Below are 26,474 nucleotides of genomic sequence, written 5' to 3'. Positions count from 1 at the left end.
GCTCTTTCATCTCCGGTTCCTCCTGTTCAACTGGCCATGTGTGCCAGGAGTGTGTAAATGCAGCCGCTCGCCCCTCTGCTCAGTGCAGACAGACATACTGATGGGTAGCTTGAAGAAAAAAGTAAAGGGTAGAGACAAGGGGGAGCAGCAACCAGTCAGAATCACCTTGATTCAGCAGGTTTGTGGCTACAAAGAAGGAATTTGACTACCGATTCCATTAAGACAAGTTACAGCAAGCAGAACAGCAACTACAACAGAAAAAAAAACATTATACAGAGAAAAGGTAAGAACAAGAGCAATAGGTGCATGAGAGTATTTTCCCTATAGATTTCTTTTTGCTCCATACTTTTGTTGTGAAAAAATGTATTGATGTACGTAACTCTGATCATATCTGGTCTACACTTTCCATACATTCTATCCAAATGCCTTTTTGTATCATTATCTTTGCACATAAACAATGGTTGAACATTCTTCTGCACACTGTTTTTGTCCTGCATTGTTACATCTGATCACTGCTGCACTTTTTAATTATTGTGTTGCCTTATTCCTCTTGCAAATCCATTACTCTGTCGTGAGCTGTTCTGTACGCACTCAGTACATACAAAATGACAGTAAAGTTGTCTAAGTCTAAGTCTGAGTTTTGCATCTGTAGATATATGTTTGTTTTTTTCTCTCAGCAGAGTAGCTGCCTACCCTGACCGAGTTCAGTAGAGAGACAGCCTCGGGATAGAAACCGCCTCTGTCAGCTTGTTTTAGCCATCAGTGCTGACATGATGGTAACGTCTGAATAACCTGTGACCAGGACGTGTTGGGTCCACAGCTTTGTTAACTGACCCTGGACATGTGCAGGCCGTGAATGGATGGAAGGTCAGTCCTGATGATCGTCGCTACAGATCTAACTGTTCAGTGAAAATTCTGTGGACGAACCACACAGAGATGGATGAGCACAAGACAGAGTGAATGATGTGTAGAAGATGAAGAGGAGCTCCTGAGGAAGGTTCTACTTCTTGGGTTGAACTGCAGTATCTGCTGGACCTTCTTATGGATGCTCTTGACGGCCATGAACTGGTCATGAAGTGTACCAGGCATGGCCGGCTGGGCTAATAACTGTTAATTTTGGTTGGAGCAAGAAGTAGAAGGCCAAAATCCAATCAATTTACATGGATAATGTAACAGGCTTCACTTTGTTATATATATATATATATATTTATTTATTTATTTATTTAGGTGAACATGACAATGGGAGATGAATCAATATAAGGCCATACAGCTGCAAAACAAAGATTTCTTCCACTAGACCTGTGAAATCTCTAAAGATTTGATAGAAAACTGAAGTCAAAAAATTATAGGACACATTTTCCTTGCTGATTAATGAATAGTTTATTTCCCAAAGCCCCACAAAGAGCAACAATTCACATGCAGGAGCTCTTTTTTAGAAAGGTTTTCATCAGACCAATATCATTGTTACAACTTATTACGATAGATGTAGAAATTCCTTGCATAAACTCATTTTTATTATATTTTATTTAACAATTATTAGGGTCATGATTATTACGAGAAGAAAACATATTAATTTTGCATTCTATTTGCATACTATTGAACACATTTATTAATTGAACACCATTGATTAACAAATACTTCCACACAAGTAGACCAAACTGAAGTTTGTTGAAATATATCTAAATGATCCTTACTATTAAATCAACTGAGACAAATATAAGCCTAACATAGTTATATTAAATCCTTTCATTTTAGAGGGTGTGTAACCCTAGTTATCTCTGACTGAAGAGTAGCTGCAGATTTCTCACAAACTCTACATTTCATTTAAACTTTCTATGGCGTCTTTTTTGCTGTTTTTTTTCCAGTCGTCAGGAATTTCTCCCTTACCTTGGAATTTCAACTCATAGTGTTTTTCCAGATCTTTTTGAAAGCGGCAGACGAACCATTTCCAGTAGGCCAGCATTGATGCATCAGGTGTAATGCTCCATGAAGCAAATCTTTCTCCAGCACGGTGATACTGTTTATAAGGAAATAACTCCTGTGACACACCATCCGGGTAAAATTCTTTGTCACTTGCAACTAAGGTGGTGCAGAAATTAATACTAAATATATCTGTGTCTCTGTGATGGACCCCGTTAACTGCACAGGGTCGATGAAAAGGAACACTGTGCTTCCCAGGACTGTGGTCCTTCATAGTGTTGGTGCAAACAGCAAAGCAGAACGGACATCTTTCCCAGCAGCAGTTGCACAACTGATCAATGAGGATTTGTTCAGGTTTCTGTCTGGAATCATTCACTGTCTTCAGTGAGAGACAGCTCATCTCCTTCATAATGAGTTTGAGGCCTTTCTCTATCTCTTCTTTAAGAAAGTCAAAATTGTTTATGTCAGTGAAGTTTTGACAACCAATGGTATTTAGTGTCAAATTTGGTTCTAATTTGCTAGAAAATTCCTCCACCCACGTCTCTATGTCCCCTCCCTCCTTTTTAAGTTGCTCTGTTGCATCAAACAAAGCCTGGTTGATGAGCCTGTTGATGTCTTCTGTATTTTTCTTCAGAATTGTCCGGGCCTTATCATTTTGTGCAGTAGACAAGTATTTCTTCACTTCTTCTTTTATAAAAGCCTCTACTTGCCTTCTTGGATCTCGGATGTAGGTGATTAAACTGGTAAAGTCTTCTTTCTCTGCCAGAGATGTTAACACATGTTTCTCTAAGTTCAATCTGTTCTCACTGAAAGCTGGAAAACTGCACATCATCTCTCCAGCAATATCCACAGCTGTCTTGTTACTGACAGCCTCAACAGCAGAGGCTTTGAGGTTTTTACAAATAATTTCTCCAAACACGACAGCAGAGGAGCTTCCTTTGCAAAAGCTTCTGAAAATGTTGTAATATTCACTTTTCTTGCTGTCCAGATAAGTGTGCACATCATTGTTGTCTTTGTATTGCTCATGGGATTGTAAGAGCCAGCTTTCTGCACTGTCAAACACATAGAGTGAAAGATCAACTGTAAACTCCTTCTTGAATGTAAAGTTTCTCCCTGATTCAAACTCACTCACTTTTTGTTTTATAGTTTTTGCAAGTTCCTGTAAGTAGGTTGATCTGTAACCTGTGGTTGCAATAGGTTTCCTCTTCAAGGTCGCCAGACATTCTGTTTCAACATTTTTGGTAAATGATCTGATGCTTTCCTGTTCTTCGTACCCAAGAGTCCTTCCAAAAAATTTTAACTTATTTTTATAAGTTATATAATAAGAGTAATTCCCAGTTACTGACAGGGATTTATATTTCATGTTCTTTCTTGACTCGTCAATAAGTCCATCTTCAACACCAAGATCTCGAAGAACAAGAAACTGATCTTCCTGCAAGTTTATGTCTTCAATGGGTTTAATATCTGAAGTTAATTCCTTAACCCGGTGCTCCCACACAGTCCTGAACTGGACTTCTAGTTCCTCTTCTTTCGTGATGCATTTTAATACGTGGGCAAGCTCTTTGCTTTTCTGGAACAGCTTGTTTTCAAACTCTGTCTTCTTGTTGTCAAGCTCTCTCCGAGCATTATTTTGATGGATAACTTCATCCAGTTTTCTCTTCACACCTCTAATGAGTTCATCATGAAGCTCTTTAATTTTATTTTCAAATCTGTGTCGCCACTGAACCAACATTTCTTTGTCTTTATCTTTTTCAAAGTAGGCTGCAATATCTTTTGTTATGTCTTTGTACCTTTTGCTCATTTCTTTGCAAAGGTCACTGAGCTCAACTTTGTCCAATTGGCCATTTTTAATTTTGGGATAAAGTTGGTTTTCAATTTTCAGCATTTCACTCCTCAGGGCCCAAGTCCAATCTCCATATTGGACCTCCAGTTTTCTGTAAACTGCAATTTCTTGGGTATTTTTGAAGCTAAAAACAAAGTTTTCATTCATCAAGGCATTCCACAGGTCCTGAACTTTGGTACTGAAATGTGACAAAGTGATTCCTTTAGACTCTGACGCTCTAGAGAGGATGATGGTCTTCAGTTCTTGGACACTCTCACTATACCCTGGATTTGGTGGAGCCATTGGCGGACTTCCCTCCCATAGCTGAGCAAAGTACTTCACGTCTTTTTGCACATCAAATGCAATGACATCACTGAAGCACTCACATTCACACACTTCCTCTTTGGCAGCAAGTTGAGCCATCTTGTCCAGTTTTTCCTGCAGGCGTCTTTTTCCATCCATGTTTTTCTCTGCTGCTGCGATATCTGTGACGTTCTGATGAACAAACACACAGCTTGGAGAAAGTTCGACTTTCTTCATTCTCATAAAAGCCTGCACAACAATCTGCAGTACATCCTGCATATCTGCTGGATTCTCACCAAAGATGTTGATCAATGTCATGTTTCCCAATCCAACAACAAATGTTGCAAGTTCATTGTCACGATGGAGGCTAGCATTACCTGCTAACTCAAGAGCCCGTATCCCTTCAGTGTCCACAACTAGAATATAGTCAAAGTTGTAGTCTTTTTTGATTTCCTCTGACAGCTCAACCAGTTGCATATAGGCCCCCTTGGTGCACCTCCCAGCACTTACAGCAAACTGCAATCCAAACATGGCATTCAGCATTGTTGACTTTCCGCTGCTTTGGACGCCCAAAACTGAAAGCACAAAGACTCTCTGGTCACCCAGTTTCTTGATGACTTCCTGTAAAAGACTAGAGATCCATATTAAAGGTACGTGACCTGCATCACCATCCATCAACTCCATTGGGTGTCCCTTTATCATCAGGTCTGCAGCTAGCTCAGGGTATTTAGACCATTCACTCTGATGGTCCAGTGATTGCTTCTTGAGAGATTTATGGGCTTCGTAGATCTGTCCCATTTCTCTGAACATGTGCTCCAGACCAAAGGTTGCTGATTGAAGCTTTTTTGATAACTGTTCAAGTTCTGTTTGCTTTTCTTTTAACTGAACAGATTTGTCATGTTTCTTCTTTAGCTCCAAGACCTCTGACCATGTTTTATCATAGCTTTGGAGAATTGAGGAAAGATCATCCTTTGAGAGGGCATCAATCAGGATCTGAGTCCATTTCAAGAAGTATTCTCTGTCATTTGGTTGCAAATCCTTGAGGTTCCTAATGAACAACGTCATCAGTTGACTATTGGACACGTCACACTGCTTCTGTCTTAGTTCCATCAGCTGTTTACTCTTCTGACACTTTTCTTTTTCAATGTGTCCCTTTAGATGATGTAATTCTTTGTTTATTTTGCACCATTCATACCAAAGTTGACCTTGGCAGGGAAGGAATTTTTCTTTTATTTTGGTAATATCCATCCTTTGAATCATTTTGACTAGTTCCACAGCTAACGATCTGCCTTTCAGGCAGACCTCTGCATCTTCATCCACTTTGACTCCAGAGACTTTGGCCATAGTTTCTAGCTGGAAAGAAGTGTGGGGTCCAGAAATAATGCTTCTTATAATCGTTTTCAGTTCTTCAGAAACATCTGACTGGCTTCTTTCCTTCAGGCCCAGTTTGTATTTTTGTGGTTTCATTTGAACTGCAGCACACTCACTGTCAGCACAGAGAATAATCAGAGGCTTTGAAGATTTGTAAAGCATTAAAATGACTGCACTGCTTTCGTGGCCTTTTTCCAAAGTTGGTACAAGAACAACAATGACTGAAGACATTTCAGTCAGTATTTCACACTGCTTTACGATTGCTAGAGAATCGCCATGAAGATTACAGAAGGCAATGCAGTCATTAAATAAATCATTGGGTTTTCCAGCAGGGCAGTACCATGCAATCTCTGCCACACCATCCATCAGATGACGAGATTTGGTGCTGCCTGGACAGTTTCTGTGGAAGAATGTGTGGTGGCGGTCATTGATCATAGCATTCATCAGCTGAGATTTGGACAAAGGCATGGAGCCCAGACGGAAAAATGAAACCATTGGAGTCTTGGCTTCGCAGATTGGCATGCTCTTCATTGTGACAGTGGTTGAATTTGCATTAATTTTGCTTATTTTCCATGTTTTTGTTATTTGTCTGAATGTCCACAAAGGACACAAAATATTTGTTGAGGCAGGATCAGGAACAAGCAGAGGTAAGGCATACTGGCACTGTGACAGCTTTGTGATAATTTTCTGTTTAAGTAAGCTGTCCGAGCAGTGGAGTACTGCCATTTGAACATCCATTGGGTGTACATGATTCTCTTTTGACTGATCTAAATCGGTTGAAGTACTAAAAAGAGCGTCTAAGTCATCGTCATCTGTATCAGCACTTTCAGATACTGGAAAAGCCTGTGAATTATTCACATCAGAGTTTTCTCGCTGTACAGGGATGTATCTTGCTCTGTAATCTAACATCATTAACCTCTGAACAAAAGCACATGCTAGATCTTCCTCAGATATCTCATTTGTCTGTTTCATAGGGGGACTTATTTTAACAAAGTTCTCTGATGACAGCATCTTTTGATGTGGGTCCTGGAGCTGAAGTCTTCTGAGAAGTTTCTCAGTTTCTTTTTGACGTTTCATTCTGTTTTCCTCAGGATTGCAAAACGACTACAAAAACAATAATAAGAAGAATTTAATGTTTGTAAAATGAATTAATAAATAAATACATAAACAAATAAAAGAAAGACAGGTGTCTTACCTTCTCCTGAGGATTATTGTTAACCACTGATGATGCCCCTAGAAATAAAAATAGAAATTATTTTTCAAATTAATGAGATGATCTACTGGTTTTCTTATTAAAGTAGATAATCAACTTGATGTATTTAAATGCATCAATATGTGTCGCTTCAGGCTGAGGGATGTCTGATATGGGAAGGTTTGTATTTGTAGAAAGACACTGTACTCAAAGATAGAGCCTTATGCTGGGGAATCAGTGTTGGTTTGCTAATAGGACAATAGGGCACTGGCACCATCAAACCTTCAGGAAAAAAGGGTAGAAATAATATGTTCATATTACCACTGTTCACTCATAAAGTGTGTCTGACTTTTGATTTTTCAAATCCATTTTTTATGTGTGTAAGTGTTAATCCCTGCAATTCAGGTGCAAGGAGCCCCAGTTAAATAGTGTTTCTGTATCTTCTTAAACTTTTGCTTCTATGTGACTGAATGGTGGTCTCTGATTTGTTATTTAAATTCTCATCAGGTGTGCAGCTCTCTGTGTTCTTGTCCAATCAGTGACTTTTGTGTCCTGATTTGTTTAATCTAATTAATTTATGATTTCTGTCAATCATTGTCACACACTAGGTGCACAGGCCTCAATCTCACCCATACATATACATATAAACATATGGAATTAAACTGAATTAGACAACAACAAGGACAAGAAAGGAGAAACAGGTGCCATAAAAATGAAATCTCAGAGGAAGTCCAGAAAGAGCGACAACATTAATATTAAGGACCACATGAATAGAGTGGGTCAAACAGATATATACTTTTACTATTTAAAAACTGTCAGGATTTGTTTACGGGTGAACCCAGAACCACAACACACGGGACTAAAATTAAGAGTTTTTATTGTGAGGTTGAATGGATGGTAGACGATGTAACCAGAGAGGCAGAACTGAACAGGAGCAGGGGTGTAGATGATGGCAGGAGCTAACGGCCTGGAGGGAGAGTTCTTGGCAGCAGAGTCCACAGAACGACAAAGAGCGAGCCAGAGCACAGCAGCAGGTTGTTCAGCACGACAGGGGAAACCAGAGCCCAGCAGTAGAATAAACAGTAGGCAGAGAGCAAACCTTGAGGAAGAAGAAGAGGTGGCAGGGTTCCAGTAATGCAGGAGACAAATGCAGACAGTACCTACTTTTTATAGGTGTTTATGTTTTCAAAGCCAACTTTTCGAAGACAAAATTCTTCCTTTTCCAAGAAAGTCAGTTCTTTCCAGATCTGGCCTTGCAAAGGAAATTGTTTTTCTTTTAATTGAAATGTGTCTTCAATCTCTGCAGTGATGGCATTTGCGTTTTTCCTACCAGCCTGGCACTCTGGGGAATCTTCATCAATAGAAATTCACAGTTCATGTGCAATGTCGGCCATCTGCTCTATTGACATCTTCATCACTGGGTTGGTAAGTACACTGCTCACAGTTGTCCTCAAACGTTTCACAAAGTGTGCAACATTGGTCTTTTTTGTTTTTATAATGATTTTGTCAAGTTCAGGGTGTTTGCTATTTTCTTTAGAACATCAGCACTCCATGTTGTGGTGAACAAAGGTGTCATGGTTCTGCTGTGAGTTACTCAGAAGTTTGTTGAGAATCTCTGATTTAGACAAGGAGCACTCACCCAGTCTCACAAATGAGATCATTGGAAGCTCAGAAAGAACGATTCTTTCTTCTTTGAAGCCCTTTGATGCTGAAAGATCTGGAGGTCTGTACTTCTTAACGATGTCTCTCATGGCCCACAGCATGAGGGTGCTCTGTTTAGTATCACAGTTAGGAAGCAGCAGAGGAACAGGGAACTGACACATGGACATTTTTAGTGCTAACTCTTGCTGAACAAACCCATCAGAGCACAGAAAGAGAGCAGTGATTACATCAAGAGGATTAAAGGTTTCAGCATCATTTGGACTGTCAAACAGATCCTCAAAATTGCGATCTCTCTTTTCTGATACATCATCACAGATTGAATCAGCAAGAGGATTCATAGTCCTAGCAGTCACATTAACCATCATCAATTTGTTAAGAAAATACAATGGTACATTTGATTTACAAGTTCCAGGATCATCAGTCATTGTCTTCTCATCATTCTGTAGATCATAAAGATACATATGTTTAATATACATTTCAAATAGTGTGTGTACATTCTCATTATAATGAGAATGTTTTACCTTCTACTTTTAACTTTGCAGATTTCATTATTACACAGTAGGAAAGCAGTATTGTTGTACAGTTGAATCAAATGTGTTATTCTTTAACAACTTCCGCCAAACCTCTACCACTTTTCTAGGCTACGTCATTTCCCCCAATAAGATGTCAAAGGACCCGCCAAAGTTTCTACCGTTCTGGAGTGGCCTGTTCCCTCGGATCTTAAGCAGCTGCAGAGGTTCCTGGGATTCGCTAACTTTTATAGATGATTAATCCGGAATTACAGTCAAATCGCTTCTCCATTACATATGCTAACCTCCACCAAGTTCAATTTTGTCTGGTCGGAGGCTGCCAACCAGTCCTTCAAGTGACTAAAGAACCTGTTCACCTCTGCTCCTGTCCTTAACTCCCCAGATCCTATGAAGCAGTTCATAGTAGAGGTCGATGCATCCAAAATCGGCATGGGTGCCATTCTCAGCAAGAAAAAAAGAGGACAACAAAGTGCATCTATGTGCCTTCTTTTCGAGATCCTTATCGACTTCTGAACAAAATTATGATGTGTGGGATTGTGAGCTGCTGGCACTTAAACTGGCACAGGAGGAGTGGCGTCCTTCCCCTCTCTCCTGTCTCTGTGTCAGATGTTTAGTTATTCCTCTGCCTCCTTTAATGATAATGGTACATGTAATAAATGTAGTGTTTTGTAGATTTGGAGGCGAAGGTGTCAGAATTGGAGACCCGGCTCCGTGCTGTTGAAAAACCAGCTGACAGCCACCCCTTAGCTAGCGCGGAGCCGCATAGAGTATATTCACGTAGCGGTCTTCCAGCAGCACCCGGGCAGCCGGGTCACTGGGCCGGCTGGATGACGGTTCGTAGGAAGCATAGCTCTAGATTCTAGCCCCAAGGTGACCACCAACCTGTCTGCGTTCCCAGCAAATTTTCCCCACTCAGCAACATACCCGCTGAGAAGCCGACCCTGGTGATTGGCAGCTCTATAGTCAGAAACGTGGCACTAGAGACACCAGGGACCATAGTTAAATGCCTGCCAGGGGCCAGAACGGGCGACATCAAATCCTACCTGAAACTCCACCTGCTGGCTAAGGATAAGCGTAAATACAGTTAGATTGTTATTCACGCTGTCGGTAATGACACCCGGTCACGCCGATCGGAGGTCACTAAAGTTGGTGTTGCTTCGGTGTGTGAGTTTGCTATAACAATGTTGGACTCTGTAATTTTCACCCTGTCCCCTGCCTGATCTGTCCAGTGATGACATGTTTAGCCGCATGTCATTATTCAACCGCTGGTTATCTAGTTGGTGTCCTGAAAACGACGTGGGCTACATAGATAACTGGCAAACTTTCTGGAGAAAACCTGGTCTGATCCGGAGAGACGGCATCCATCCTACTTTGGGTGGTGCAGCTCTTCTTTCTAGGAATCTGGCCGGATTTATTAGTTCTCCTAAATGCTAACAACCCAGGGTCCACACCAGGAAGCAGAGCCGTAGTTTAACACACCTCTCTGCAGCTTCTGTACTGTTACCCACCCATTATCCTATTGAGACGGTGTCTTTACCACGGCCAAAACTGAACAGATCAAAAAAAATATATATAAATATTTATATATATTAGGGCTGGGCAACGATTAAAATATTTAATCGCGATTAATCGCCCTGATTAATCGCGATTAATCGCATTGTATTTACAAACTCCAAGAATGAATTCAAAAGTAGTGTAAAGAGCACTTTTATTTTAATGTTCTGCTGCCATATGAACAAAAGTGTTGTAACATTTGTAGCACTTATCAGTAACACATATTTAGTGTAAAGCTCAACTTAAACATGTAAAACAAAAAATAGCAATAATAATAAATTAAAGCTTATTGCCACTGACAGGGAATTCTCTTTATGAGGAAAAAATCTACCAAAAACAGGCAATTTCTGAGGTAACAGCAGGGAGCAGCATTACCATTTTATGTTCAATACCAAAGTTTAACTTGGCAGTGGTTACAACTAACTTGTTTCTGTCATATTCGATGCTGGAAGAACTTTAAACTGAAATGCTTGCTAACTCGATATGCGTGCATGTTTATTTGACGTTAACACGCGTTTTTTTGTTGTTGCATTCTCACGTGCATATAGTGAATGGCAGGGAAAAACAGGCAAAAACACATGAATACTTTGAAGCGAGAAGCGACTTCACCGACGGCGTCTAAGCAGACCCCCCCCGCTCCGCTCTGCACAAAACTTGTTCCGGCCGCCAACTCAACTCACCGCCTCGCTTAAGCAAATTCCTGCGGGAAACACCGCCTTCCGGATGTCGGCAGCCGGCTTTGTTTTTTTCCGGCCAGCACCTTTCTTACTCTGAATCCGAGGTTTGGCTGACAGCGAGGTTATTAGCGCATTATCGCCACCTACTGTTCTGATTCAAACCCCTACACCGCAGCAACAGACCTTCACAAAATAAAAGCATGTGAGCAACATGCATTAACGCGCGTTAAAGAAAATATCGCCGTTAATAGTCTAATGAGTTAACGCGAAATTAACGCGTTAACTTGCCCAGCCCTAATATATATATATATATATTAACTAATGAGTTAACGCGAAATTAACGCGTTAACTTGCCCAGCCCTAATATATATATATATATATATATATATATATATATTAACTAATGAGTTAACGCGAAATTAACGCGTTAACTTGCCCAGCCCTAATATATATATATTAGGGCTGGGCAAGTTAACGCGTTAATTTCGCGTTAACTCATTTAACTCATTAGACTTTCAAGGTTTACAAACCTTGAAAGTCTTTCAAGGTTTTACAAAACCTTTCAAGGTTTACAAATCTAAAAAATGTCTTTCAAACTTGTCATGGTTGGCTTTATGTATTTTGCCAACATGCAGAAGCACACTCGGGAGAAACAGGTGAAGTTTAAAGGTTTTATTTAAGAACCAGGTAACGGGAGGATTCTGCCTCAGCGGAGGCAGCGTCAGGTAACGGTCAGGGAGCAGGAAACCGGGTCGATCACTGGGGAAGAACGAGACAGAGGTTGACTGGGGTAATGTGGAGGGGAACTGGTCTGACTGAGCTGGATCTGCTGCTGGACGCAAGCTTACCACTCGATGGACGGAAGGCCGACCGGGGAGGAAGCGGTGAGGACTCAGCGCTAGCCGTAGGATGGTGGCCACAGGTGTCCGGGAGACCGGTGGGTCGAAGGTGGGGTCGGGTCCGAGCAGCACCGGGGAATCCAGATGTCCAGAACGGCGAGAGGAACCAGGTGACTTTCCGGAGATGGCCGGGTTCCAGGGGAGGGGAACCGACTCAGGAGGAACCAGGTGGTTTGCAGGAGAGACCAACACCAGACGGAAGATGACGATGCTTGGAGCTCCTGCCACGAGAGACTTCACAGGGTCACGAGAGGAAGAGAACTGACACGAGGAGGTACCTGGGAGACACAGAGGTGAGTAATTAGTTCCTCTGAGAAACACAGAGAACGAGAGGCCAAGGCTTGTCTGCATACCACGACGGTAACACTCTGGCATCCTCTCGCTGTCTGCGTGGTGTTTAAGTAGTGCTTCCCGATGCCACTCAACCGCCCGCAGGTGTGTGGGCTCCGCCCACCAGTCAACCCCGAACACCTGTGGAAAGAGTCTGAGGCAGCAGAGCCGGCAGCAAGCTGCACGGCCCTGCTGGCTGAGTCCTGACAAAACTGCATTTGCTTTGCTTTACTTTTTACTTACACTTTTTATTACATTACTTGAGTACATCTATTTTTACATTAATTTTCATACTTAAGTACAAGACACTTCAGATACTTTAAGACTTTTACTCAAGTAACATTTCAGTCAGTGACTTGGACTTTTACCAAAGTCATATTTTGGAGAGGTACTTATACTTTTACCTACAGTACTTTATACAACACTGCTTAATATTTCCCTGTGCAAACTCCCAGCCACTAACATGCCTCTCTTCCCTGCAGTGCTGCCAATCCCACTTCCAGAAGTTTGTAAGTTAGTCTACACTTTCTCTTTTAATAAAATAAAGGAAACATACTCTGTTTGTTGCATGAATTACCGGGTCCGGCTCCTGAGATTCATTACATGTTTCCTATGTAATGTTCGGTTTTTGTGTTCACGCATGTGGCCGGACCGGGTATGTAAACAAGAGACTGGAGAACAGCATAGAGATATGTGGTGTGTTGTCATACCATAGTCCATCTGAAGTACTACCTATAGTCTTTTACTTACCTATTTTTAAGTTCTTTACCTAAATTAATGAAATTTCACTTATTACCCCTTTTAGTGTTTAAAAAATGTGTGATATAAGACTAATGCGTACATATTTTGAGTCTAGAATAGCAGAAAATATTCATAAAAGTTCAGAGCTACACTCAGTTGAAATGCATTGTTACAGTCTTTTCCAATTTCCAAGTGCTTCTATTACTTAAAGTCTAACTGTTTGACTGAAAAAAATCCTGAAAACCATTGAATAACTTCCAGAACAAGGTAACCTTTGAATATTCATGTATCAAAAGTGTTAAATTAGTGTTAAATTCACCTTGTTCAAACTCCGTTTCTCCGTATATATATTCGGTATTGGAATCGCCGATGCTTGAGGTGGAGTTTGTAGATGTATCAGACATTTTATTTTATAAATTTTTTGTACGTAGAGTAAGAGTTATTAATTAAAGGCATACTATGCAACATTTTTCAGTTAATTAATGTGTTCCATACCGTTTTGGATGATTAAATGAGTCATTTCAGGTCGAACTAAGGTTTTCTCGGCTGCCCTGGTGGTCTGTGGGGCAAATACCGCACTTGCAATTGCAGGAGCACTCGGCCCGCACTCACAGGCTCAGTAGTCTCGTGTGCATCGCGAGAGTCGGTCTTGCTTTACGGCGAGAACTGCTATACGCCCCCAGTGAAAGGCATGATCGTTGCTAGATTTATGCAGTTATTATGGCGGAACCAGCGAGAAAACAGGGAAAGCCCATGTTGGAGCAGGCAAGAAAGAGGAAAATGGCTCGGGACAGAGAGAAGAGTCCTACACGGGTCAACATCGGGCAAGCTTTTTCAGAATGGCGAGAACTAAAAGAAAAAGAAGACTGCAAGGCTGACGCGGACCTCGCGTTTCTGCTGATGCGATTGTAAGTAACATTGTAGGGTTTCCCTCACGCTACCGCCTGGCCAACATTCCAAAAAAAAAAAAAAAACTAACTCCATATGCGCGCAAAGCTTGTCTCCCCCGCTCTGCCGGTAGCTCTGTGCTAGCTCTGTGCTACCGGCAGAGCGGTAGCTGTATAATAAAGCTACCGATTTATTTAAATTTAATAAATCAGTAGCGAAAGTTGTAGTGTTAGCAGCTGGATGCACAGTACTAGTTCTGTTTGTGACGTCACATTCCGAAACAGCCCGATTGAAGAATGTTCGGGCTCTTTCGCTTATACAGCAAGTTTTATCAAAATTACTTCCAAACGGCGCACATAATTCACATATAATATATATTTCTTTACTCTGGTGACTATTTGAATGCATCTGCGTAAATACATTCAGTCCAAGAGTTAGACTTTAAACCGGTTATGAAGTGTCCGTCAGTTTGACTTAACCTTACGTATATATATAGCAAAATATGAACAAATAAATATACCACCGATTTTTTTTTTTTTTTTTTAAATTCACATTTAAGAGAAAATCGTAAAAGATTCTGATCACTTTTCAAGCGCCCTCCAACCCGGAAGTCGTGACGTCAGAACGGGAGCGTTCATCTCAACATGGCGGATTACTGCACTACATGCCAAAACGAGAAGTCAGAAAGCGAACTTTCGACTTCAACCGAGCGATTCCTACCAGGAGACCATTCTGATGTATCGGAGGAAGAATATTTGTGTCTGAAACCTCACATGTTCGACCCAGACGTTTCAGATGAAGAGAAGGCAGCGGACGAACAACAGCGAGTCGGACAAGGAGTGGAGATTGGACATCGGGAGATTAGATGAATGGTAGGACACGTTTTTTCTTTTAACTACACAGTTCAAATATTTTTCGTATGTTGACATAATTTTCTTTTAGGTACATTCGATGTTTAATGGCTAAAATGCCGGTGTTGTGCGAAATTCAGTTCCCCTGTGAAAATCTACCCCCACCCCCCCTTGTCGGGAGCGCGCATTGCAGCCGTTTTCACGGCGCTTATAATTGATTTTTCGGTAAAACAACGCATATAATCATATCAAGGTTGTAACATTAGTTTAATCGGCAGCTGTTTACAATATTATAAAATAAAAATAAATAAACGAGGTCGTCTTGCGCTGTTTTGTGTTATTTTAAACGCCAAGATAATCTGTCTTTTTGTCACTTTTATTGAGCCGACGTGACTTTCTCCACTGTGAGATCAATAAAGTCTATCTTATCTTAAATGAAAAGATGAGGACAAAATGTATCACTAAAATGAATGAGCATTTATTCACAACTAAAAATGAATTTATGCCATGACCTAGTTAGGCCCAATGATGAGGTGCTACTTAACATAAAGAATCACTTGACAACAATTTATAAACAATATCGGTACATGTAATAATATTTAGCCTACCTACATACTAGTATAACAACAGTCAAAAATAATAATATATCAAAAATATACACTGAGAAATATTGAGGCCTAAAGATTTCCTGAAATGTAAATCCATTTCCAACTTACCATAAATGCATTAATAGTGAATTTAGCAAATCAGGTGTCATGGTGTGTAATTCATATACAAATATACAATTAATCAATCTTATTTTTTAGGTGTTCCTGTTCTCACTGCCAATGATGGATTTTGTGAGAGAGTGCATCTGTTGTCAGGAAATCAGCTTGGTTGTTGCTAAGATTGAAGAAGCCAGAGAGGATATGGATGGAGAAATCCCTGATACAGACCATCCTGCCATGGAAGCGGTGTGTCTAAATGCTTGGACATTGCAGGTTGCTTGGTCCCAATACAAGCAACAGTATAAGCATATAGCCTATAGACAATTTGTGAGACGGTGTTGGGACTATTTAGGCAAAGATACCAGGGCTGTGATACCCTCGTGTGCTGTCAGCTGTATAAGGGCCCACTTCCCACTCCCAGGACATGAAGATGACTTTACCTTTAGAGGTCACCTGTTGGCAGCTAAAAAAATACCCAAGCTGAAAGAATAAAACCTAAAATATGCATGTAAACAAAATTGCTGTGGTTATTATGTAATATAAGCAAGTACTAATAAAATTATTTCATGGTCTTTTTGAAAATCGACTGAATGAGAGATTGATGGTATCATCTTTTGTTGGTTTCGCAAATGAACTTGTCAGTGATGGGGGCTCTGATGCTGCATCAACCTGCTTAGTTTTTTTATTTTCTCCAGCTCTGCTAGCAGCATCTAAAAAAGCAGCAGTGTGTAAAATTTCTCATAACAATTTTTTTCGATTGCTGGGGTGGAATAGATATTAGGATCCAATAGATGGCAGTAGTACAACAATAATGGATGCAAGCTGCCGTTAAAATCTAAAGAGGAAGAACAGCCGGCGTGAAGAAGCATAGACATCATATACGTAGACGCGTCATAGGGCGCAGGTTCGCACGTCAACGTCACCGCCATATTGTATGTGGCAGAAAAAAGTCGAGTTCTGTTATTGTGAACGTGAATCAGAGAAGATGCCTCATTCCTGTGCTGCAATAAATACACACACACACGCACATATATACATATATATACATATATATATATATATATATATATATATATATATATATATATATATATATATATATATATATATATGTATATATATATATATATGTGTGTGTGTTTGTGTGTGTTTATGTGTTATGAATATAAGGATAAATTTGTTAAATCTAAACATTGTGGTCTTCATTATTTCATAAACCCGTGTCACATGTGAACCTTTAGGAACAGACTTTTTGGGTGAGTATTAAAGAGGTAAAATTAATAATATGAGGGAAAAAAAGTCCTAAAGTAAAAATAAACTAACAAACACAAAAGTGATAATGTTATGATAAAAACATCATATTATGAGAATTAAGGGGGAACATTTCCAGAATAATCACAGTTTGCAGAATTATTTCACTCCTGGAGTAATAGGGCCAGGTTAGATTATTTTAAATATTTTTATTCTTTAGGAGAATAAATTCAGGAGGATGAAGCTAAAGGAAGGGATACGAAAATAAACTTGTAATATTACAAAAAAGAAATACTACGAATACAAAGTATATTCAGAGATTAAAGTCCCTCTGATACTGTTTAAGTGACTGAGTAACTGCAGATTTGCCACATTTAAGATGGCGGACGCTCTGACGCATCGCAGCATAGGCAGAACCCGCCCAATGACGCGTCTACTCTTATATTATGTCTATGTGAAGAAGAGCCACAGACCCCGGCCTCCTCCGGAGCACCGAGGCAGTCGTCTTTAAAAGGACGAGCCACAAACGGGCTCTAAGTGTGTCTTTTGGCCACTCATGCAATCTTCCATCTTCATGGGAACAGTACATAGCGACACAACGACGAGGCATCTTGTAAAAAAAAAAAGCCGTGAAAGCAAAACAACGTTATCCAATTTAGTACTCAGACAGTATAGCGGAGGCCGGCTTCCAGGTTTGCGACTCATGGTGTGACGTCACTGGGAAAGTCCGCCTAGCGAGATCGTTTTGATTCCATGGATTTTAAGAACGAAAAAAACGAGAGATGCCGGAGACCGAAAAAAAATTATCAGAAGTAATGAATAACTATGTGGCCATCATCTGTGAGAAAAATCTCGCTGATCTGCCACTTCAACTATTAACGCTTCATAACCGGTTTAAGTATTTTGAAATCACATACTCTAGCTTAAAGGGGACATATGCAAAATCTAAGTTTTTAGCCGTCAAATACATTTTGTTGTGTACTTGGAGTCTCTAGGAATGCAGAAAATTTGAATGTAGTCTGTTCAGATGTTGCATAGATATATTCTTTTTGGGTCATATTTTCAAGCTGTTCAGTTTTCTGTTTTCTATTACATTTCTAAACAATTATGTCACAATATTTGCTGTCAGGCTGTTTCACACATCTTCAAACAAAATATACCGCAAGCACACATTAGCCACACAATGGACGTGTACAGCACTGCATGTTTGAAGGGATAGCTGTTTTAGTACAAGAGAAATTACTTTTAAATGTTAACTTTTACACAGCAGCACTTCTGGGAGCGTGGAAAGAGAATCGGACAGCAAATGTGAAGAGACAACCAGCATAGTAACAGGAGGATTCAGTGACAAGGAAGAAAAACCAGCAGGGGTGTGTTTTTTTATCTGTGTCTTTCTCAGCTGAAATTCATCATAAAGAATGAATTACAGCTGAGAAAGACACAGATAAAAAAAACACCCCATGAATCGTGACAATGAGGTTTTGAATAAATGCAGATGTTATCTGGAGTAATTTTTTATTATTATTGCTTTTAGATTAATGAGTGTGATTTTTCAAAATTATCTGCTGCTTTTAAAATAATTTTTTAAACAAAGTTGAGTGGGCAGAAAGATAGAAGATCCATTTTTAAAAGCCTTTCTGCATGGAGTTTGCAAGTTATCCCTGTGCATGCGTGGGTTCTTTCCGGGTACTCCGGCATCCTTACACAGTGTTAGGTTGACTGTTAGGTTAATTGGTATCTCTAAATTGTCCTTAGGTGTGAGTGTGTTTGTGAATGGTTGTTTGTCCTGTCTGTCTCTGTGTTGCCCTGCGACAGACTGGCGACCTGTCCAGGGTGTACCCCGCCTCTCGCCCAGTGAACGCTGGAGATGGGTACCAGCACCACTCGTGACCCCATGAGGGACAAACGTTTCAGAAAATTGATGGATGGATAATCTTTGTTTTTCATTCAGCTCAGCTGCTAAAGTGGTGTAATGCTTACTTTGTTTTTTTGTTTCTCCTTCAAAGCTGTTCTTGTTTGGAAGATTGCTGATTTCCGCTGAGTTGTTTGTTTCTGTTGTCTCTTGTAAAGTTTCATCTTTCGTGCAGCTGATCATGATGTAGCTCTCTACTACTCCAACAGGAGTCTCCTGAGGCTGAAACACTAACTGATGGCTGACGTTATACACTGTTGTCTTCACGTGGCGACAAAGAGCTGTGAAGGTAATACCCACATTAACAACAATCATAATGTTACTTGAAGACACTTACAAACCGTACCTCTTTGGCTGTCTTTGTTGAATTGAATACACTGACCTTTACCGTCTGTTCCAGTTTCATAATGTTCAGCCTTACAGTCATCACATGTTGTCCATGCAGGGTCCTCTTCCTCTTCACAGTGAAGATCCACAAATGCATCTTCGATACTGATTTCCTTTAAATAAATATAAAAAAGTAAGTATGTTTTTCCAGTTTAATAATGGGCATTATTGTTTATGATCCCTTTCTTCTACAAAGTGGCTTAGTACCTCCATTGTGGAAGCAGACTCTTTAACACCACATTCTGCTTTGATTCTAGCAGCTTCTTTCTGAAAGACAAATAAAACAAATGGTTCAACAATTATTTGCACCTCCAACTTCCTCCACATTGATGAATATGTACAACCCCACAAGATACTGTTAAGTGAAAATTTGAATTCAACCATAAGAGAAGTATTTTAATGTAAACACAGACAGTTTAAAGTTAAATTAATTTACTGTTCATAGCCTGTGATTTCAGGGGAACTCTTGTTAGAGGAAAGGAGGTTTATGACTGAGATAATAAAATAGGAGGAACAGAACTTTCAGAGTGTGTTTGACATATTGGTAGTTGATAAATTCTCATAGAGGCAGGCATCTCCTGTTTGGCGCATAAGCGCAAACAACAGTCAGAACCCGTCCTCCAACACAAATGCGGAGGGAGGCCACCCTCTCGTTCACCGGGGAAAACCCCAACGTGCAGGCACCGAGATGTTAGTTGCCGTTAAACAAATAACTGTCGGTCTGTTAGGTACTGTCCGCTGAACATCAGCCCAATTGGTGACAGATCTGGCCTTTGTAGGACTGCCAGAAGTAGTTAGTAAGTTATCACCCATTACCCCTCCTGGGGCATAGGCCACTGACAAGGGATCTCCAGGCATCTCTCTCTTGCCGGTAGTGTGTGACAGATTAAACCGAGATGTGATCACCCAGACTCAAACGCTTTTTTAGCAAAACTGTAAACTGGATGGATTGCTCAGCAATCCTCAAGGATGTTTTAGCTCATTTTACAGTGGAAAGACCAACAAATGTGGCTGAAGACAGACCAGCTCAGACTTGAAGGCTGACAAAAATTGCACAGTTGGCCTGAGAAAAAACAATCTTCTTGTTATTGTCATTCGGCTCCCAACACTGGTGTTTTGGAGGCTGGTTTATTTCAAACTCCAGCCCCAAGACCCCAATTTGTGCCACCAGTCTCCAGACCAGTTCCTGCACTGAGGACTTCTAGGACATCTCAGACGTTCAGTGTCCGACCTTAAGAGGTTGGACACTGAATGTCTGCCTGCTGAGTTTGACATTACTAAACAATGCATTAGTGCGGGGGAAAGCCATGTAGATTTAACCGATGCAGTAAAATGCTAATCAACCAATGGGCAGAAGTTGAGCCCTTAAGACACAGCCCCTCCTCATTTGCATAATGAGACAGAAATCCATACAGAAATGTAAAAACAACAGGCATAAATAAATAACATCAAATAAATAAATAGGGTAAAAAAATACAAAGGAAGAATAAAACGGACAAACATATTATAACATGCACATAAATAAATACTTAAAAAAATGAGTAATTAACAAATAAAGTTGAAGATTATAACGCACAATAAATAAATAAGGTAATTATTACAAAGGCAAATAAATAAAGAAGCTAATTAAAAGAGATATATACATTTTTGTCTCACTGTATAATTTCATTTCTACCTACATTTATTTGTTTATTGTATTTTTGGTGGCAATTAATCGTATGCTTATTTATTTATTGAGCATTTATTTATTTAAGTATTTATTTTTAAATATGGTAGAGCTGGTCCTCCATACAGTTTTAGCCAATATAAAAGGATATATACCTCTACTTTGTATGATATGTTTTTTTTGGCTCTTGAGGGCCAGATAAGTTGCCTTGACAGGCCACATTTGGCCTGTGGGCCTTGAGTTTGACACATGTGATCTACTTGATGTGATACACCATTTATTCTGACATACACGTGTAAACACAAAAGCATCAAAAGAGATTTTAAAACATGCCAGGAACATATTTTACTATGCAGCTGATATTTTTCAGGAATGTTTTTTCTGTATTTCAGGAATGACAAACAGCACAAAGTCTCTATTTTACATGTAAACACTGACCTTGCTGTTGTCCAGAATTACCACTTAAAATAGAAACAGAAATTGTGAAACAGAAAATGCGCTAACAGTACCAACTATCAGACCCTAAATAGGAAGGATCACTTAGCTTGAAATGTAACCTATGGGAGTAAAACTTGGCTCAGGCTAATGCATGAGCTTTTGTAACTGATGTAAACGGAAAGAAAACTCTTAGTACTCTTAGTTAAAAAAAAAGGAAATTTGATTGAGGGATTGATTTTCCTCTCAATCAGCACTTTTACTGTTCCCTGCAAGGAGATATCAGAATATAGTGTCTCAGCAAAGCTTTCTATACCAGTGTAATCCATGCAACATGTCCACCCATAGTTTTCTCACAGGAATGTCTTCGGAGACTTCCAGTTAGCCCTCATGAGCACTCTTGTAGCTCTAAGGAAACAATGTTGACTCCAAAACTAGAGCTTCAACCGAGGGGAGAATTTCATCTTTATCTCTATCGTTCACTTCCTGCCGTCCTCTGAAATCACTCCCAAGGTCTCAGCAAATTCAAAAACAACTAAACATAAACTACAGTATGCAGCCTCAGCAGGAGAGTGAATCCAGCTCATACAAAGTGATAAACACAAGCTTCTTACAACATTTTCTTTAACACTAGTTTTCCAGCCATGATGTAAAGAATTATGTTTTCCTGTCAGTGAGCACTGATAATAGCAGTGAATAGTAGATATTATAACAGTAGCTGAAGGCTGTTAACACGTCCCTTTTGTATTGTTCTTTAAACTCAAAGCAGTACAAATATCTTACCGTTGCAGCAGCTCTGGCCAAGGATAGACGGTCTCTCACAAATGATGTTTTCCTCTCTCTGTGCTGCCCCGTCGCAATGCGGTTTCCTTTATAGCTTGCTGGGAGTCACTTTCACTTTCAGATACAGTTGTTTTTCTGCTGAAAGCCACTTTCAGTTTGACCCCCACTGCTGTTTAATGAAAATCCCAGGGCTTACTGGAAAGCTACTCAGAGAACCTGATAATGCTGCTTATCAAGACTTGCAATCTACTGGGTTTCCTTAGATAGGACTCTTTATGGCCAATCTGTATGATTTGATTGAATTTCAGATGACATATGTTGTGAAATGTTGCTATATAAATAAAATTGGATTGAACTGAATATTCAGACCAAAATACAGCGTTGAGCTTAACAGGTTTTTTAAAAGAAAAATAAACAAAAACTTGATGCCAGAAGGCAACAGCCCAGAACGGAGCAGATGACAGGCTGTGCTGAGTGCAAGCTGCCCACAGCAGGGGGTGAGACTGGGAAGAGTCATTCACAGAGAAAGCGTGTTTGTCCACACGGGAAAAATGTCTTATGTGCAACGGAAAATTTGGACCACGCGGACACTGATAAAATTATGTAATTTCAGGAATTAGCAGACCTCGCTGACCTTAAGGTTAGAGTTAGCCTTAAGTCTGCCTTAAGGTTACCCCATTAACCACGCAGCATTTTATGGCCGTTTCGTAAAATTTGGAGCAACAACGCTCCAGCAACAAACACCAGGTTAAGCGCTTAAAATAACCCCCACCAAATTAGTTAAAAAAACATACGATGTAATAAACAGCTCCCAAAAACACACAACTGGCTTGAATTTGGCCTCAATGATGCACACTGAAACCTTCCCAACCATAAAGGCGTCTTCCCCACACATCAGAGGTGCACTCCAATCAACAACTGGCGCACACAGAGGGACCGTGGAACACCGTCTCACCAGTATTGCAAAATGGTACAAAATAACTTGGTTTATTATGATTTTGTTAAACAGTTCAGTTTGGATTTTATTTTCTGCACTGCATAGATTTGCTGTGCGCGCTATATCCAGATGCAGCTTGGAGGGAACAGTGACTGCATCCTACTGCGGACTTGGGCAAGGTATCCCATAATCCATTGTGCCCCGGCAATGGTAAATGGCGAAGGCGAGTGACTAATTCAATGTTTCTTTACTTCTATTAATTTGTCACCAAGTGTAGTTTTCAAGCGAGAAACTAGACATCAAAACTTCCTCTATGCAGTCAGTTTATCAAGAGTAATCCTATTTTTTCAAATATGTTCCGAGGGTTTAGAGCAGCATAGCTCCACTGGCAGCCAGCGGTGGCCACTGTAATGCAGCACCTATAAAGAATCCAACAATTCAGTCAACACTGAGTTGCGATTAAAACGTTTATTTGTAAAATGATTCTTAAAGAAGGACACTGTTTCATTAAAGAATCAGTCTGTTTACTGGTCAAAAAGCAAAAACAATGTTTCAAGACACACTCAAGCACAGGTTGCCAGAGACGTGTGTGCTGAATAAGGAAACGCCATGTCTCTTATAGGAAATACGTGCAGCAGGCAGGCAGGCAGGCAGGCAGGCAGGCAGGCAGGAGGCAGGCAGGCAGGCAGGCAGGCAGGCAGGCAGGCAGGCAGGCAGGCAGGCAGGCAGGCAGGCAGGCAGCAGGCAGGCAGGCAGGCAGGCAGGCAGGCAGGCAGGCAGGCAGGCAGGCAGGCAGGCAGGCAGGCAGGCAGGCAGCAGGGCAGGCAGGCAGGCAGGGCAGGCAGGCATGGCAGGCAGGCAGGCAGGGCAGGCAGGCAGGCAGGCAGGCAGGCAGGCAGGCAGGCATGCAGGCAGGCAGGCAGGCAGGCAGGCAGGCAGGCAGGCAGGCAGGGCAGGCAGGCAGGCAGGGCAGGCAGCAGGCAGGCCGGCAGGCAGGCAGGCAGGCAGGCAGGCAGGCAGGCAGGCAGGCAGGCAGGCAGGGCAGGCAGGCAGGCAGGCAGGCCGCAGGCCGGCAGGGCAGGCAGGCGGCAGGCAGGCAAGGCAGGGCAGGCAGGCCGCAGGCAGGCAGGCAGGCAGCAGGCCGGCAGGCAGGGCAGGCAGGGCAGGACGGCAGGGCAGGCAGGCAGGGCAGGCAGGCAGGGCAGGCAGGCAGGAGAAGGCAGGGCAGGCACGGCAGGCAGGCAGGCAGGCAGGCAGGCAGGCAGGCAGGCAGGCAGGCAGGCAGGCAGGCAGGCAGGCAGGCAGGCAGGGCAGGCAGGGGCAGTGCAGGCAGGCAGGCAGGCAGGCAGGCAGGCCGGCAGGCGAGCAGGCAGGGCAGGCAGGCAGGCCAGGCAGGCAGGCAGGCAGGCAGGCAGGCAGGCAGGCAGGACAGGCAGGGCAGGCAGGCAGGCAGGCAGGCAGGCAGGCAGGGCAGGCAGGCAGGCAGGCAGGCAGGCAGCAGGCAGGCAGGCAGGCAGGCAGCAGGCAGGCGCAGGCATGGGCAGGCAGGCAGGCAGGCAGGCAGGCAGGCAGGCAGGCAGGCAGCAGGGCAGGCAGGCAGGCAGGCAGGCAGGCAGGCAGGCGGCAGGCAGGCAGGCAGGCAGTGCAGGCAGGGCAGGCAGCAGGCAGGCAGGCAGGCAGGCAGGCAGGCAGGCAGGCAGCGCAGGCAGGCAGGCAGGCAGGCAGGCAGGCAGGCAGGCAGCGGCAGGCAGGCAGGCAGGCCAGGCAGGCAGGCAGGCAGGCAGCAGGCAGGCAGGCAGGCAGGCAGGCAGGCAGGCAGGCAGGCAGGCAGGCAGGCAGGCAGGCAGGCAGGCAGGCAGGCAGGCAGGCAGGCAGGCAGGCAGGCAGGCAGGCAGGCAGGCAGGCAGGCAGGCAGGCAGGCAGGCAGGCAGGCAGGCAGGCAGGCAGGCAGGCAGGCAGGCAGGCAGGCAGGGGCAGGCAGGAGGCAGGCAGGCAGGCAGGCAGGCAGGCAGGCAGGCAGGCAGGCAGGAGGCAGGCAGGCAGGCAGGCAGGCAGGCAGGCAGGCAGGCAGGCAGGCAGGCAGGCAGGCAGGCAGGCAGGCAGGCAGGCAGGCAGGCAGGCAGCAGGCAGGGGGCAGGCAGGCAGGCAGGCAGGCAGGCAGGCAGGCAGGCAGGCAGGCAGGCAGGCAGGCAGGCAGGCAGGCAGGCAGGGCAGGCAGGCAGGCAGGAGGCAGGCAGGCAGGCAGGCAGGCGGCAGGCAGGCAGGCAGGCAGGCAGGCAGGCAGGCAGGCAGGCAGGCAGGCAGCAGGGCAGGCAGGCAGGCAGGCAGGCAGGCAGGCAGGCAGGCAGGCAGGCAGGCAGGCAGGCAGGCAGCAGGCAGGCAGCAGGCAGGCAGGCGGCAGGCAGGCAGGCAGGCAGGCAGGCAGGCAGGCAGGCAGGCAGGCAGGCAGCAGGCAGGCAGCAGGCAGGCAGGCAGGCAGGCAGGCAGGCAGGCAGGCAGGCAGGCAGGCAGGCAGGCAGGCAGGCAGGCAGGCAGGCGGCAGGCAGGCAGGCAGGCAGGCAGGCAGGCAGGCAGGCAGGCAGGCAGGCAGGCAGGCAGGCAGGCAGGCAGGCAGGCAGGCAGGCAGGCAGGCAGGCAGGCAGGCAGGCAGGCAGGCAGGCAGGCAGGCAGGCAGGCAGGCAGGCAGGCAGGCAGGCAGGCAGGCAGGCAGGCAGGCAGGCAGGCAGGCAGGCAGGCAGGCAGGCAAAAAATATAATAAATTGTGTCCATTTCACCTCATAAACTTAAAAATATTTTTACAAATTCAGCTACTTTCTGTTAACGAGTGCTTTAAGTAAATGGGATGGTCGTCTCATTCACATAAAATAGACATGGAAGTAGATAGAGAAAAAGAGGCTGTAGTAAAACAATCAAAACAGCTGTAATGAAGGGGGATGCAGAGTAAATAATGTGGTATTTTGGTTGTCTTCTACAAGATGCCAAACAAAGCAAACTAGCTTCCTGTTCCACTTCCTGACCTCGGCCAAGTTTCCTGCTCCTTTTTTTTTTTCTTCCAGGCCAAGTGTCACGTAAAAATTTCAGTTTAAAATATTATGCCACCAGTATTTAAGTGTGTTACCAGGAATTCATGGAAAGGAAATATTCAAACTTTGATTTTATAATAAATTGCTAAAGCCTGTAAACTGTTTAAACGTCATACTCGTTACCACCTCAGCAGAGCCACAGGTCGAATGTATCTGTGTCTCGCTGCGTTAATGCTGTAGCTAATTCATGCAAAAGGAGCCCCAACAAAGTACTGAGTGCAAAGAATGTATACTTTTCAGTACGTAAACATTTATGTATTAAAATCATCATTTTACTCATTAGCTATATACTCATAATCCTCTAAACCTTCCTTTTTGTGCAGTGGAAGTAACTAACAGTAAGAGTAAAACATTACTGGTTGGTATAAAAGGGTTCCACTGGTAGTTATAAATTAACAACTGTGTTATTTATAAGTGTTGCCATTTTATGCTTTCTCTTAATGGGAGAGAGAAAGCATATATATATATATACTATATATATATAGGATATATATATATATAATATATATATATTATTGGCGACAGTCCAACAACTCTGCGGTCCGAGCGGCTGAATAGGGAATTCTTGTTGAC

At 42.7% G+C, this 26,474-nt stretch overlaps 2 protein-coding genes and 1 long non-coding RNA gene across 3 annotated transcripts; all 3 read right to left on the bottom strand.

Annotated features, from left to right (window-relative positions):
• Positions 1 to 1,355: 1,355 nt before the first annotated feature.
• Positions 1,356 to 18,747, bottom strand: LOC118556270 (interferon-induced very large GTPase 1-like). Its single transcript, XM_036129243.1, has 3 exons — positions 18,679 to 18,747; positions 6,612 to 6,649; positions 1,356 to 6,520 (listed from the first exon to the last, which is right to left on the bottom strand). Exon 3 carries the CDS (start codon positions 6,491 to 6,493, stop codon positions 1,814 to 1,816), a length of 4,680 nt encoding a protein of 1,559 aa, XP_035985136.1. The 5' UTR covers positions 6,494 to 6,520; positions 6,612 to 6,649; positions 18,679 to 18,747; the 3' UTR covers positions 1,356 to 1,813.
• On the bottom strand, positions 7,945 to 8,731 carry LOC118558690 (up-regulator of cell proliferation-like). The gene has a single exon (XM_036129231.1). The coding sequence runs from the start codon at positions 8,729 to 8,731 to the stop codon at positions 8,150 to 8,152; it is 582 nt and encodes a 193-aa protein (XP_035985124.1). The 3' UTR covers positions 7,945 to 8,149.
• A 30-nt stretch (positions 18,748 to 18,777) lies between the features above and the next one.
• LOC118558698 lies at positions 18,778 to 21,940 on the bottom strand. The gene is made up of 4 exons (XR_004928434.1): positions 21,882 to 21,940; positions 19,205 to 19,264; positions 18,993 to 19,110; positions 18,778 to 18,891 (listed from the first exon to the last, which is right to left on the bottom strand). It is a non-coding gene; the product is annotated as an uncharacterized LOC118558698 (long non-coding RNA).
• Between the last annotated feature and the right edge of the window lie 4,534 nt (positions 21,941 to 26,474).

This window comes from Fundulus heteroclitus, unplaced genomic scaffold (genome assembly GCF_011125445.2).
Source record: "Fundulus heteroclitus isolate FHET01 unplaced genomic scaffold, MU-UCD_Fhet_4.1 scaffold_148, whole genome shotgun sequence".
Classification (NCBI taxonomy): Eukaryota; Metazoa; Chordata; class Actinopteri; order Cyprinodontiformes; family Fundulidae; genus Fundulus; species Fundulus heteroclitus.
The sequence above is the reverse complement of the archived record's forward strand: the minus strand, read 5'-3'. Positions and strand labels throughout refer to the sequence as shown.